Raw genomic sequence first — 16,282 nt, 5'->3', positions numbered from 1 at the left:
TTTCACGCAGAGCATGGTATGTGTGTGGAATGAGCTGCCAGAGGAAGTCATGGAGGCTGGTACAATTGCAACATTTAAAAGGCATTTGGATGGATATATGAATAGTAAGGGTTTGGAAATATATGGAATGGGTCCTGACAGGTGGGACTAGACTGGTTTGGGATATCTGGTTGGCATGGACGAGTTGGGCTGAAGGGTCTGTTTCCATGTTACACATCGCCATGACTCTAATTGTGCTCTACTCTCTTCTCATTCAATAGCTCCTTTGTTCCCACTACTGGGAAAAAACAGTCGCCCTTTGCAATGCAGAAGGAACACATATTGGTGGTGCAGTCCTGGATCTGATTGGTCAGTGGTACAGTCCTAGCTTTGATTGGTTGGTCGTGAAGTCTTGGCACTGATTGGTCAGTGGTGCAGGCCTAGCCCTGATGGGTCAGTGACGTTATCCTGGCTCTGATTGATCAGATTCACGGCGCATTCTGTGATTGGGTAGTTCCGTAACGCGGGCTGTGATTGGTCAGTTCCACAGTCCCGGTTGTGATTGGTCAGCTGCCATGCCAGAGCTGTGATTGGCCAGTTGCGATAACCTTGGCGTTCAGAAACTGGTTTGCTGTGCGTTGTGATTGGTCACTTATTCAGCCTGGCCAGTGATTGGTCAGAGTGGATGTACGAGCCGGTGTCCTTCCGGAGGGAGGAGAAGGAGGACAACAGCACCACAACTCAACAGGACCGGCTTGGCTTGGCTGTTGGGTTGTAATGGCGGAGTCTGTTGACTTGGACCGGGCGATTGTGCAGTGGCTGGAATGGGACAAGGTGAGCTTCTCCGGGTGTGAGTGCGGGCGGTTTCTAATGTTCTGTTTGTGTCCGTGATCCAGGATCTAACTGATGTAAGTACAGTGTATACTGTGATGGGTCCAGTTAGTTTCCTGATCAGTTGTGACTTCCCCAGTATCCCTCAAGGATTCCCTGGAACTTGTGCAATGTGAATGTGACTCACTATCTATTACCCAAGACCAGGTGTTTTCTAAGGCGTGCCATATGCAGTGGTAGGCTGTTTCATTACTTTAACTTTTACGGAATTGCATCTGCTTTCTGTATGACTCATTCTTATAACTTGTCCTGGGATTTTTGAAATCATTTATGGCCTATTTTCCAAAGCTCATATTTAGGCATTAATAAGTTTGGATGCTAGTTCTTCTGTTGAAGAGCAACTCGTTACTTATGATTGATAAAACAAAAAATAATAAATTATAGATTCCTTGAATGAAACATTTCCATTAGAGTCATACAGACGTACAGCATGGAAATAGACCCTTTGGTCCAACCCGTCCACGCTGACCAGATATCTCAACCCAATCTAGACCCACCTGCCAGCACCTGGCCCATATCCCTGCAAACCCTTCCTATTCATATACCCATCCAAATGCCTCTTGAATGTTGCAATTGTACCAGCCTCCACCACTTCCTCTGGCAGCTCATTCCATACATGTACCACCTTCTGTGTGAAAAAGTTGCCCTGTAGGTCTCTCTTATATCTTTTCCCCTCTCACCCTAAACCTATGTCCTCTAGTTCTGGATTCCCTGACCCCAGGGAAAAGACTGCCTATTTAGCCTATCCATGTCCCTCAATTTTGTAAACCTCTATAATTTTCAAATTCAACTACTTCCTTCCCTGAACTGACATTCTTGTTTGTTAACCAAGTTTCTATCCATGATGTCATGTAACCTTCTCTCATGCTTCTTGATTTGCTCATGCATCACAGCTCAATCTGCTTTAAAGTCATTCTGAAGATTACTTGTGTTCAAGTCAACCCTGCTGGCTTTGCTTGGGAGTCCATATATTTCTCAATGCTCAGTAATTGTATTATGAATGGAAGGCCTGTGAGTTTGATGGTTGCAGGCAGAGAAACTGTTTCCACTTGCAAAGATAAGCAATAAGAGGGTACACATTTCAGGAACTTGGCAAATGAAGAGAAACATTTTTCACATGGTGGTGATTTCAACTTTTTTTAAAAACGAACAGAATGTCATTTGTCTGCATCTCCCTGTAATCCTGACAAAGTGGCATGTTCATTGTGCTGCTGATGCAGATATAGAAGAGGAATGGAATCCCTATAGTGTGGAAACAGGCTCTTCAGCCCAACAAGTCCACACGGAAGAGTATCTCACCCAAACCGACTTCCCTATTTACCCCTGACTAATGCACCTAACTTAAATATCCCTGAACATTATGGGCAATTTAGCATGGCCAGTTCACCTAACCGGCACATCTTTGGATTTGGGAGGAAACCAAAGCACCCAGATGAAACCCAAACAGACACTGGGAGAATGTGCAAACTCTACACAGACAGTTGCCCAAGGCTGGAATTGAACCTGGGTCCCTAGATCTGTGAGGCAACAGTGCTAACCACTGGGCCACCATGCTGCCCCAAGATTTCATACAAAGCCCTGACAATTTTCCTCATCTGCCTCCTTCAACATTCTGCGATAGATCCCATCAGGTTATAGAATCCATATACGAGCTGAAGATGTGTTGCTGGAAAAGCGCAGCAGGTCAGGCAGCATCCAAGGAACAGGAGAATCAACGTTTCGGGCATAAGCCCTTCTTCAGACTACAGATTCTGATCTCCAGCATCTGCAGCCCTCACTTTCTCCCCATAGAATCCATATAGTATGGAAGAAGGCCATTCAGCCCATCGAGTCCACACTGGTCCTCTGAAGTGCATCCCATCCAATCCCTGTAATGCTGAATTTTCCCATGGCTAATCCACTCAGCCTGCACATCCCTGGACACCATTGGCCAATTAACATTGCCAGTCCACTAACCTGCACATCTTTAGACTGTGGAAGGAAACCCGCATAGTTATAGGGAAAATGTGCATACTCTACATCAACAATCACCCGAGGCAACAGTACTAACCATTGTGCCATCTGGCAACTTATAAAATGGGCTGATTGACTTCTTTAGTATTATAATAATTCTGTAAGCCACTGGAATAAAGTTTTTCATCATTGCAATCTTGCAGGTTTTTCAGAAGATTAATCAAGGTTGGAGATTTTCAAGTTTGCTTCAGAAAACTTAAATCAGTCATGTTGTTGATTTTATTAATGGCTAGATCAGCATTTATAATCCTTCTTCGTTGTCCTTGGGTTGAAGGTGATTTGTCAATTTGAATCACAGCAGAACATTTTAGTGTGGATGCAGTGTAGCTTGTAAATCTGTAATCTCTATCAACTAGAAGGACAACTTCAGACGTATGACCCAGTCTGAGGGAACTGTGGTATAGTTACAAGTCAAAATGTTGTATTGCTTGAAATGGAACTTCTTAGCGGTGATGTTCCCATGCATTTGCTGACCTTGTCCTTCTAGTTGATAGAGATTACAGATTTAAAAGGTGTTGTCAAAGGAATGCTAGTGAATTGCTGCAGGATATCTTGTAGAATGTATCCACTGCTGGCACCGGGCATTTGTGGTGGAGGGAATCGAATGGAAGCTGTCCTGGAAGTTGTTAACCTTCTGGAATATTCATTGGACTGCAATCATCTAGGCAGGTGAAGAGTAATGTGTCACATGCCTGAACTACACTGGTGAATGGTGGACAGGCATTGGGGAGTCAGTCAGTGAGTTACTCAAAGAATTTCCAGCCTCTTGTAGCCACAGAATTATGACTGGTTGAATTCCATTTCTGGTCAATTGTAACCTGGGGTGTTGATACTGGGATATTCTGTGATGGTAATGCCATTGAATGAATGTCAAGTCAGATGGTTCTGGATTAGTGGTGCTGGAAGAGCACAGCGGTTCGGGCAGCATCCGAGGAGCAGTAAAATGTGGTGGTTTATTGCTAACTTTTGTGTGTGGCTTAAATGTTATTTGTCAGTTATGACCCCAAGCCTGAATATTGTTCAAGTGTTGCTGTATCTGGCCATGAGATGCTTCAATATCTAAAGATCATGAATGGTGCTAAATACTATGCATCAGTGAATGTCCCCACATCTGATCTTGTGCTGACAGGATCCTTAATTTCGCTGAGTTCTTTTGGAAAAATTCTCAATTTGTGGTAAATGGTGAATCTGTTTGTGCATTTTTGGGGAATAGAGGCACACAATCAAGTACTGCAAAGGTGCCTGGCCTGCTAAACATTTTCTGGATTTTCTATTTGTATACCATATGAACATCAACATATTCAGACATACTATTGTACATCTCTGGAGCAGGGGGAACTTGAACCTGTTTCCCCCCCCCCCCCCAGAGGTTTTGGGCACTACCAGAACACCCCCATTATACTGGATTAAACAAAGTCATGTGATCACAAGACATTTATTGTGCTGATTAGATAATTGGTCAAAACCACAGGAAGAATACAGTCTTTATGAATTGGAGTATGTCACAAATTAAGATCCACAATATTCTTTTTTAGCATTTTATCATTGCTAATTTAAGTTAATTAGTAGATTCATGAAACTATCCCTGCATTCATTAGAAAAGAAATGTAAACTCTGTAATTTGGGTTCTACAGATAGGTTGCATGCTTGCAGGCAGGTTAATAAAATTGACTGTGTGAAAAGCATCCCCATTAAAGTCAAGCATTTGATGTTTGAAAGCTTCAGCTATGTGCATAACATGCAAATGTATTTGGCAATTATCAGCTAGAGCTGAGGATTACAGTTGATCTCTTATCAAAAGAGTAGAAATTGTGAGAAATAGTTGTAGGAAGATCTAATGTGACTTTTTTTATTAAAAGTACAAAATTGAGGGATTGTATTTGGACTTTGTACAGTTTCGATTTTTCCACACTTTTTTTAGCATTCGGTAAGCATACATAATGGTGAATTAGGGTCACATAGTTATTCAGCACAGTAACAGACCCTTCTTTCCAACTCGTCCATGCCGAACAGATATTCAAAATTAATGAATGTAGGTTAGCTCACTGAATTGGAAGGTTCACTTCCAGACATTTCCTCACCCTACTGGGTAACATCTTCAGTTGGCCTCCAGGCGAGGCACTGCTGATAATTCCTGCTTTCTATTTATGTTTTGGTTTCTTTAGGTTGGCGATGTCACTTCCTATGGTGATATCAATTCTTGTTCTTTTTCTCAGGGGGTGGTAGATGGGGTCTGACTTGACGTGTTTGTTGATAGAGTTCTGGTTGGAATGCCGTGCTTCCAAGAATTCTCATGCGTGTCTTTGTTTGGTTTATCCTAGGATGGATGTGTTGTCCCAGTCAAAGTAGTGTCCTTCTTTGTCTGTATGTGAGGATACGGGTGGGGTGGGGGTCCCCTCTCTCTGTATCCTTACATACAGACAAGGAAGGACACTACTTCGACTGGGATAACACATCCATCCTAGGACAAACCAAACAAAGACACGCACGAGAATTCCTAGAAGCATGACATTCCAACCAGAACTCTATCAACAAACACGTCGAGTTAGACCCCATCTACCACCCCCTGAGAAAAAGAACAAGAATTGATATCACAGTAGAAATGACATCTCCAACCCAAAGAAACCCAGACATAAATAGAAAGGTAACCTTTTTCATTGTCCAATGCACCTCCAACTTTGGTGTCATCTGCAAACTTACTAACCATATCTCCTATGTTCACATCCAAATCATTTATATAAATGACAAAAAGCAATGGATCCAGCACCGATCCGTGTGGCACACCGCTGGTCACAGGCCTCCAGTCTGAAAAGCAACCTTCCACCACCACCTTCTGCCTTCGAGCCAGTTCTGTATCCAAATGACTAGTTCTCCCTGATTCCATGAGATCTAATCTTGCTAACCAGTCTACCCTGTGGAAGTATGTCAAAAAGCTTAGTGAAATCCAGACAAATAATGTCCACTGCTCTGCCCTCATTAATTCTTACTTTTTCAAAAAGCTTAATCAAATTTGTGAAACATGTTTTTCCCGTGCACAAAACCATGTTGACTATCCCTAATCAGTCCTTGCCTTTCCAAATAAATGTAAATCCAGTCCCTCAGTATTACCTCCAACAACTTGCCCACCACTGATGTCAGGGTTACCGGTCTGTTTTCCCTGGCTTTTCCTTACCACCTTGCCTAAATAATGGCACCACATTAGCCAACCTCCAGTATTCTGGCACCTCACCTGTGACTGGTGATGAAAAATCTTAGCAAGGAGCCCAGCAATCACTTCCTTAGCTTCCCACAGAGTTCTAGGGTACACTTGATCAGAACCCAGGGATTTATCCACCTTTTAGTTATGTTAGAGCAGGTGACTGGAACTAATCTGAATAGAAAAAGTATTTTCTATAATTGTGGTGACTGGCTAGACTAGATAACGTGCAAATAATATGTCACAAAGATGTCAAAGTAGTTTTCTGTTGAATTACCATTCTCTACAAGGCAGTGAACCATAGTCATAAAGATGTACAGCACAGAAACAGACCCTTCGGTACAACCCTTCCATGCCAACCACCTGCCAGCAGCCGCCCTATATCCCTCCGAACCCTTCCTATTTGTATATCCATCCAGATGTAGAAGTAACCAATTTTCTAACTAGTAAAATGCTTGTTGCTTGAGTTTGTCCAAGTTGAAAGTGATGTCTTTGCTTTCAGCACCTCATGACTGAAGACGGAAGTGGCATCAGCAGGTGTGTCCACAGCACTGACACTTCAAGTTGTCCTTGGTACTTGCAGAAGTGCCACCTCTCAACTTCTGGGCATCTTCAATATTTCAAATTTGGCAAAGATAGTCCTTGAGCAATCCTGAACTAAGTTTGTGCTAAACCCTACATTGACTGGTCTGTTGCAGTGTTTTAGTAAGAGGTGGTGTGCAGTGCAAGAATTGTAAAGCATTTTTTAAAAAAATTGTCCTTATTTCATTTGTACTAACCTTCCCCAAAGGGTATCTGCTTGGGATTCTGTAAACACCCATATGGCAGGTAAGGTCTGCTGATCTATGTTGAATTTTCTGGATGGTAGTCTCCTCCATGTTGTTGAGCCCAACATGATGAAGGTCCTTGTCCTGTCATTGAATTCTCATGATGGAGCTAAGGTGCCTTTGGTAGAAGCCTTCCTGAGCTTTGTGGTACCTAAAGCAACCACATAATTCTGTCATGAGGCAGGGAGGTAAGACGAGAGCCTGATGGAGTATAATTTTAGGCTTCTTTGATGTCCAGGTTCCTTCTGTGCACAGTCGTTGAGTCAATTGTATTTTTAAAATTCAGTAACAGGATGTGGGCATAGGTACACCCATAAAACATTGAAGGAGGGATTCCCAGAATTTTGATCTAACAATGCTGATGGAACGATTTTATAATCCAGGTCAAGATAGTGAGTGGCTTTGACGGGAACTTGCAGGTGGCAGGATTCCCTGGAATTGGTTTAAAGATAATCTTGTCCTTGGAGCAACTGACTTGGTTGTGGCACTACCGCTGTGTTATGATATATCACCATTTTAACATAGATTTTGAAAAGATTTAGCAGCTTGGAAGTGGACATCAATGAGCTACTGTGGATCATTAGGAGCAGCAGATCTGTATCTCCTGACCAACATATCCCCAGTCTACCGTTACCTCCTATCCGGGGAATCAGCTATGGTTCCATGAAGATTCCAGGTGAGTGTGCCTAGAGGAGCATCAGGCATAACTAAAACCTGGTGAAACTACAGCAGTGGAGTACATGCATGCTGAACAGCAGAAGTAGCATACAACAAGCAAAATGACCACACAGCTAACAGATCAGATTAAAGCTTTGCAGTGCTGTCATAAATTATGGAAGATTAAATAACAAGCTGAAGAGTGACACTCCTCAAATTGTATGCACAAGACCTAATTTCCAAGTTTTCAGATGATGTAAAACTTCGTATTGTGAATGAAGGACATCGAATGGCAGACCCATTCAATGAAACTTAGAGAAATGTGAAGGGAAAGGCGCAATATAAACTGAAGGGTGTACAGGAACAGAGGGATCTTTTGGATTATAAATGTACAAATCAGTGAAGATGATAGGACCCCCAGGTTGAGAAAATAGAGAAAGAAGGCATAGGGTTCAAAAACAAAAGTTACATTGAACCTGTATAAAATATTGGGTGAACTGCAACTGGAGTATTGGTTCAGATATTCCGATGACCAAATGGTTGTTGGAGCAGCATAGATTAAACTTCTACATAAAGAATGCGCAGCATCTCAGATACAACTGACTGCTCCGGAAACTGAAAATTCTCATGGGTAATTTCTCTGAGTGAAGAACCCTCTGAAATAACCCATCAAAGTTAGAGAATTTAAAAGGGCTGAGCTTCAGTTAAGCTAAGGGTTACTCCGGAAAAGTTAGATTAAAAACTTGCTGTAACTCAGTAATGAGTACAGAAAATTATCAGTGAAATGTTTCCAGGGATCAGAAACTTACAGGGTAAGGTTAGAAGGCTGTTAGCTAGATGGCTAACATGATTGAAGTTAATGCTAACAAAGTGGGTGCTCTTGCCATCGTGGCTGAGGCAGGCTTGGGAGTTGCCTACTTGCCATACCTGAAAGGTAGAAGACAATGGCAAACTAGCACTGACAAAAACTGCAAAGAAATCAAGTCGATGTGAAGGTTCAGACCACAGATGAATGAGCCAAGGACTGAAACTATGTAAATGATAATTGGAAATGCTCAGGTTGTTTTCCCCTTCAAAAGAGAAGATTGAGAAGAAATTGATTCAAAGTCATAAGGGGCCTAACCAGATTGGGAACAGTTTCTCCTCTTCTACTGTTGGAAAGATTGAAAACATAGAGGTCAAAGATTTAATGCGATGCAAAAGAACAAAAAGTTACATGAAAAATTATTTTTACAGTGAGTGGTTCTAATCTTTTGTAAAGAGCAGGGTAGTGCAACAAATTAAATTGCTCTTGCAGCTGGCCTGGACTTGATGGGCCAAGTGGTAGCTCCCTAGCTGTAACCTCTTTATAATTCTGTCCTTATCAGCCTATCACATTCCACACTATGCAGAAGCTAATCCTTCAGTTCTTGCCTTGGAAAACAAGATTTGTAAGGAATGTTCACAATTTATCAAGAATCAACAGTGTTATACGTTCAATTACAATTCACAGCAGGAATGTGACAGTCAGTTTATAATCAATGGGAAAGGGTAGGTTGATGTTGTTTTTTGCCTCCAGTTTTTAAAGTTTGAATGAATTTTGCTTTTCTAGAATCCTCAGACACTAGCAGAAGTCAGGCGGTTGAATTGTGATGGAGACCTTGATCAGCTGCGAGAATGTTTTGGGTCGAGGATGATGTTTGGAACAGCAGGGATGCGATCAACCATGGGACCAGGATTTTCCCGCATAAATGATCTTACAATTATTCAGACAACACAGGTAAGCTGATGTGTGAACATGATTCAGAAAATGGAATTGCATGTTTTCATGAATGCCTTTTTATTAGCAGTATATCTTTCAGTTTCTAGGGCAAGAAAGACTGCAACTGGGATATTCCTCTTTGATACAGGTGAAACTGTTCATGTTTGAAAGTGTGCTGTCTGTCATCTTGCCAAGAACTGAGATTATTTCAGTGATGGGTAGACAGCACTGTACCTGAGGAATTGGGGTTTACCAGCCTACTTCTCTGTAGATGACATTCTAATGGACCTGCACATTCGCTTTAAACTGTTCTGATGCATGAATTTAACTCCTGAGAAACTATGCAGATGATTAATCATTCTTTGTGGGAATTAATATATACAATGTTTCATTAGCCATTTGGATAAAAAATTAAAACTTGGATCTTTTCTGCCTGTAAAAGTGAATGTGAAGGATTCCCAACATTCAGACAAACGTACAACTTAGTACAAATAAACCACTCTGCCCCTCAAGCCTGCCCCTCCATTCAATAAAATCATTGGCTGATCTTTGTGTTCTAAATTCCACGTTCCCATATATTCCTGATAAGCTTTGATTCTCTTGCAGAATCATATTAATCTCCTGGCCAACATTCATCCTACCAACAAAAACAATTAAGTTGTCACATCTTTGTCTATTGGATTGTATTGTCTAGCTATTGGTGGGCAGTGGCTGCATTTCACAAAGTAAATTCTTGGAAGTACACTGCTTTAGAACGAATTATGGAGGTAATCGGATTTTATATTGGTGCCCTTTTTTTTTTATTTTTACATCCCCTCTTCTTTAACCAAGCAGCTAAAAATTGGCCAAGTTAAATCAAATTTCAGAATTTTCCACAAGATAGCAATTCTGCTTTAGCCACAGATACTTTGTGGAAAATATAATTGCTAGAAGCTATGCTTAAGAAAAAAAATTACATTCTTGGAGTTAATTGAATAATTGTGCAGTCAGGGTGTGCTACACTTGTTTTGTGTTTGCTGTTGTTGGCTGCTAAGTGTCAGATTTCTCAGTAGTACATTCTCATCTTGAGGGCTGGTTATAGAGTCAGAGTTGTGCAGCACGAGAGCATGCCCTTCAGCCCAACTCATCCATGCAAACCAGGTCTCCTCAACTGAACGAGTCCCATTTGCCTGCAGTTGGCCTATATCCCTAAACCCTTCCTGTCCATGTACCTGTCCAAGTCTCTTATGTTGTAGTTGTACCTGCCTCTACCACTTCCTCTGGCAGCTTATTCCATATATTCACCACCCTCTGTGTGAAAATGTTGCCCCTCTGGTCCCTTTTTAAATCTTTCCCCTCTCCTCTTAAACCTATACATTTTAGTTTTGGACTCTACTACCCTGGGAAAAGGTTTTTGCTAATCACCTTATCCATGTCCATCCTGATTTTATAAACCACTTTAAGGTCAACCCTCGGCCTCCTATGCTCCAGGGAATAAGGTTCCAGCCTCTCCTTATAACTCAAACCTTCCAGACTTAGTAATATCTGTTTTTGCACTCTTTTTCCAGTTTAATAACATCCTTCCTATAGCAGGGTGACCAGAATTGTACACGGTACTCTAAATGGGGCCTTACCATTGTCTTGTGCAACTGTAACATGACATCCCAGCTCCTGTACTGTGCTCTGCCTAATGCTCTGAAGACAAATATGCCAAACACCACCTTCACCATGCTGTCTACCTGTGACACTACTTCCAAGGAACTGGAAGGTGTCTCTGTTTGACAACACTCTCTAGAGTCCTAGCACTAAGTGTATAAGTCCTGCTCTGACTTGTCTTGCCAAAATGCAACCCCTCGCATATATCTGATTAAACTGTACCTGCCACTCCTCAGCCCATTGACTCATGTGATCAAGGTCCCATTGTACTTTAAGATAACCTTCTTCACTGTCCACTATACCATCAACTTTGGTGTCATTTGCAAACTTGCTAACCATGCCTCTGATATTCTCATCCAAATCATTTATATAAATGACTAAATATAAGTGGACCCAACATTGGTCCTTGCGATACACTACTGGTCACAGACCACCAGTCTGAACAAAAATCCTTTACCTCCACCATCCGCCTTCTACTGTCAAGCCAATTTTGTATCCAATTGGCAAGCTCTCCCTGGACCCCATGTGAATTAGTCATACTAAGCAGTCTACCAAGCGGGTCACCTCTTCAGTCAGATTTGTGAGGCACTATTTCCTACACACAAAGCTATGCTGACTATCCCCAGTTGGTCATTGCCTTTCCATGTGTATGTAGGTCCTTTCTGTCAGAATTCCCTCCAACAACTTACCTACCCTTGGCTTTTCCTTGCAGCCTTTCTTAAATATGGCACAGCATTAGCCACTGTCCAGTCCTCTGACACCTCACTCGTGGCTGTCAATGATACAAATATCTCCTAGGGGTTCTGCAATTTGTTTCCTCGCTTCCTACAATGTCCTGGGGCACACTTGATCAGATACTGGGGATTTATCTACCTTTTATGCATTCTAAGACCTCCTCTTAGAGTCATATAGTATGGAAACAAACCGTTTTGTCATCTGTTGAACCACATTTCTCAAGCTAAGCTCGTCCCACTTGTCTGTGTTTGGCCCATAACCCTCTTAAATGCTTCTTATTCATATACCTATCCAAATGTCTTTTTAAATGCTGTAACAGTACCTGCATCGACTATTTCCTCTGACAGTTCATTCCATTTACAAACCACCCGATGAAAACGTTGCCCCTCCGGTCCCTTCTAAATGTTACCCCATCTCACCTTAAAGTTATGCCCTCTAGTTTTGAACTCTCCCACCCTAACAGGCTTATTTGGCAACATATCCCTGCCTACACTCTTCCCTCCACTAGATCCTGCTGAAAGTATTTAAAAGCTTAAGGAGGGAACTGGGAGATTTAGATTAGACTAGATTCCCTACAGTGTGGAAACAGGCCGGCCCAACAAACCCACATTGACTCTCCGAAGAGTAACCCACCCAGACCCATTTCCCTCTGACTAATGCACCTAAACCTATGGGCAATTTTTAGCATGGCCAATTCACCTGACCTGCTCATCTTTGGACTGTGGGAGGAAACCGGAGCACGCAGAGAAAACCCACGCAGACACAGGGAGATTGTGTAAACTCCACACAGACAGTCACCCGAGGCTGGAATCGAACCTGGGCCCCTGGTGCTGTGAGGCAGCAGTGCTAACCACTGAGCCACCATGGTATTGATTTTGGAGCACCCAGAGAAAACCCACGCAGACATAGGGAGATTGTGTAAACTCCACACAGACAGTCACCCGAGGCTGGAATCGAACCTGGGCCCCTGGTGCTGTGAGGCAGCAGTGCTAACCACTGAGCCACCATGGTATTGATTTTGTATAGTGATGTGCTGAAATGGTCAAAGATCCTTTTGAATTGCATTTACTGTTAATTAGCTTCTCACCAGGGAGTTTACACGAACCTGCATCGTTAGAAAGCAAATATTTAAGGTTCAATAACAGAAGACTTATTGGAACAAATCACCCATACCTGTACCCATATGAACTCCATTCCAATAATTTAAATGATCTCTAAACTCGTTACTTTTTTTAAAAAAGAAGTTAAAAGGACTTGGATTTAATTTGAATTATTCTTTGCTTCTTCAGGGTTTGTGTAGGTGCTTGGAAAAATCGTTTTCAGATATAAAAGACAGAGGTGTGGTGATTGGGTTTGATGCACGTGCTCACCCTCCCAGCGGAAGCAGCAGCAAAAGGTGGAGTTTGTTTTGATCTGGGGAAAAGGAAACTAAAAAGAAACTGAATATATAGATCTTAATGGAACTGTGACTACACTGAAAACAGTATCACAAAGCACTTTATGCTGTTTGAGTTATACACAAGTGAAAGATGTTTAATTTACTAACAAAACTGTTGAAGCTAAATTGTAAATCTACTCGTTCTGTATAAAGTCTATTACCAAGATTAAAATTAGCAAATATTGTCTTGCTGCTAGTTATAATTACTTCATTCATTTGTTTTCATATTCAAGTTTACAAAAAATCACTTCTCCATTTCTAGCAGCCAGAAATGTTTGTTGTAATAGGTTAAAGTGTAGGGGTTGATCTCATCACTATCTGGTTGGACTGAATTCTCAGCATTCACATGTTTTTTTTTGGTCTGGACGTTTATGGGGTACCGTTTCACATGGCTTGCCTGAAACTGGCCAAATCGTAACAGGCATTGGCACTAGTAGATGCTTTTGTCAAAGCTTTCAATTTTAAAATTATTTTTACACTACAATTTACTAAACAAATGGTTCCTTGATTTTTAGCCATCTTCACTTTCTTTATTTAAAAAAAAGGATGATAGGTGATAAATTACACATTTTCTACTAATCGAGCCATTTCCAGCTGGCATAATAAAGCTGTCTCGGGTTTCCAATCTTTCAAATGGCTTCCTGTGCACCAAGGAAGAAGAGAGAATGAACAATTGTTAAAATACAGCCTCTATGCACTTACTGATGAAATCCTGTGTATGATTATGCTAATGTGTTTCAGCTGACACTTGGCCAATAACTTCATTTCACAATTTGATTTTGCTTTTCTAATTGTGTCCAAAATCTAAACTCAACCAGTATATTTTTACATGGATCTTCAATATTTCTCTTAAATTATTTAGTGATTACTATCACATTCAAATTTGGTTTTCTCACTTATTTGACTGTTGAGGAAAGCATCTTTTAAATGACCTTTGTCTTCTGGCTGGTTAAGTCAGTTAAACTGATTCCGTTTTGTAGGTCTCATAATGGGACTGAAAGAAGTATAGTTTGGATGCAGTAAACATGTATCAGCATAACATGCTGGTGTCTGTACGTTGTGCATTCTGATTCACTTTTGAAGTGTTTGCCAGAAAACATATCTGTGCTGCATAAAATTGTTTTTAATGGATTGTTGAAAGGATCTTGTATGTTGGTGCAAAGTAGCAAGTTTGCATTTAAAACAGATTTAACATTAGTTCTACTTAAAGATTAGCATTAATCAAAAATATATGGTTTTCTGCTACATAAATACATTTTTCACTTAACCTGTTTCTGTGAGTTACAGGTTTGCTCGATTAGCTGCCACTGTCCTAGCGAGCCAAGGAATCCCTATATATCTCTTCTCTCGGATTACACCAACCCCACTTGTGGTAAGTGTTACCCTTTGCATGTATTTTGTACTGTATTTTGAACTCCACCCTGGCTGAACTTCTGAACTGTTCTAAACTGAGAGCAAAGCTAATGATCTTAAATGTGTACAGTATGTTTAAATCTAATGTAAACATCTTTCCATTAACACTACAGGAAAAATAAGTGGTAAAGTTTCTCTGTTTCATTTCAAATGTCTTGGCCAATCAGAGTTAACCTGCCTGCTTTGGATGTTAAACAAATCTTGGGAGTTACCAATCTCTGTCTAACTGGTGCACACTCCATGGCACTTCTGACCATCAAAGTCCACTCACCAACCAATCAATACTTTTCTCTCATATAGTATGTATTTTCCTTTTGGCTAGTATTTTCTGTGCATTGTTTTGATGATGAAGGCTTCACCTAACTGTGGTTACTTTTCAGCAATGCTTAAATTATAATTCCTCCATGTCCTTAAAGGCCTGGACCTCCTGACCTAACCACTGCTGGGTCTCACCACACCAAACAATGGTTCAAGAAGGTGGCTCACAAAAGATCCCCCCCACAAGCAAGATAGGAAGTAAATACTTACTAGCTTAGTCCACATTCCACGAGCAAAGGAAGTCTCCTATTGTCCTTGCCTTATAAATTTTGACATCAAGGCTTTGTACACAGTAGTAAATAGAAGCAAATAAAAAGCATCATGACCTCACTAACAGCAATTATATATTTTTCTGGATGAAAGGTCTAAAGGTGAACAGATATCTAACTTTCTTGATGTAAAGGGTAGAGTAGTATTTGAACTCTGCAGAAATTCCATAGATTTAATTTTGTTGTTAGATTCAGAGAAATGAGTACCTGTGCTACTCCATATTTCACCTCCTGTGAATCCTCTTGATTGACTAACTGCCTTGTGACTATGACCAGTCCTCACCATTTTAATTTTTCATGCATTTCATGTCAGAGACTTCAATTACAGAGCTTTGTTTGGAGAAGTTAGCTATTTCTTGACAAATACAGGATTTTATTTTAGCAGTTACATTATCATATCAGGCAGAGAAATCAGTTGAGTACTTGCTCAATGCTAGTTGCCAAACTTCAAAAGGTACTTGGATTAGATTGCATAGAGGGAATGGTTCTCCTCTTTCACTGTCACTCCTCTGCCAGCCAGATTAGTGAGACTGTTATTAGCTCCATTTTGATTGCCCACATGTGACCAGAGAATCTCCTGCAGTGGCTTCTCTCTTCCTTTTTTTTTGTTTTTGTTACTTCTGGAGCCTCCTCACGGATCTATTCTTGATATCCACATGATAGCCTTCAGCAATATCATCTGAAAACTCATAGATGTCAATTACCTGATATGCATTTAACACCAACTGCCTTCCTCGCTTTCACCCTTCCTAAACTTCAGCTCATCCATGCTATTCACATTTAGGATTCAACAAGTCCTGTTCGCGTGTCATCCTTCCACTTGCTGATTTACATTGGCCTCTGCTCTGGAAATGCATCACATTTAAAATTCTTTTATCTTTTTCATGAAGATCCTCAAAGCCCTTGGTTCTCTGTTGCTGTGATGTTTTGTTGCTCAGATCTGACCACTCTTGTCTATTGTGCAACCTAAATTTCCATCACCCTGCCGTCTTTTGGTTATTCTTTCAACTGTCTAAACCTGTGTTTTGGGCTTGTATCCCTGAATGTCTCCTTTTAAGATACAATGTAAAACTGAGACATGTGATGAAGCTTTGCTTACCTCTCCCAATATCCATGCAAATAGATTGGTGCCAAATTCCATATAACATTACTGTGCAGCATCTTGGAAAG

The 16,282-nt window shown here is 41.0% G+C and overlaps 1 protein-coding gene across 1 annotated transcript in view; it reads left to right on the top strand.

Annotated features, from left to right (window-relative positions):
- Nucleotides 1–665: 665 nt before the first annotated feature.
- pgm2 (phosphoglucomutase 2) overlaps nucleotides 666–16,282 on the top strand; it is a 51,324-nt gene continuing 35,707 nt past the window's right edge. The window contains exons 1-4 of the mRNA XM_043693184.1: nucleotides 666–813; nucleotides 9,155–9,322; nucleotides 12,964–13,070; nucleotides 14,400–14,484. Of these exons, the coding sequence (XP_043549119.1) occupies nucleotides 757–813; nucleotides 9,155–9,322; nucleotides 12,964–13,070; nucleotides 14,400–14,484 (417 nt within the window). The 5' untranslated portion in view covers nucleotides 666–756. The remainder of the gene's footprint in view (nucleotides 814–9,154; nucleotides 9,323–12,963; nucleotides 13,071–14,399; nucleotides 14,485–16,282) is intronic.

This window comes from Chiloscyllium plagiosum, chromosome 1, assembly GCF_004010195.1.
Source record: "Chiloscyllium plagiosum isolate BGI_BamShark_2017 chromosome 1, ASM401019v2, whole genome shotgun sequence".
Lineage (NCBI taxonomy): Eukaryota > Metazoa > Chordata > Chondrichthyes > Orectolobiformes > Hemiscylliidae > Chiloscyllium > Chiloscyllium plagiosum.
The sequence above is the reverse complement of the archived record's forward strand: the minus strand, read 5'-3'. Positions and strand labels throughout refer to the sequence as shown.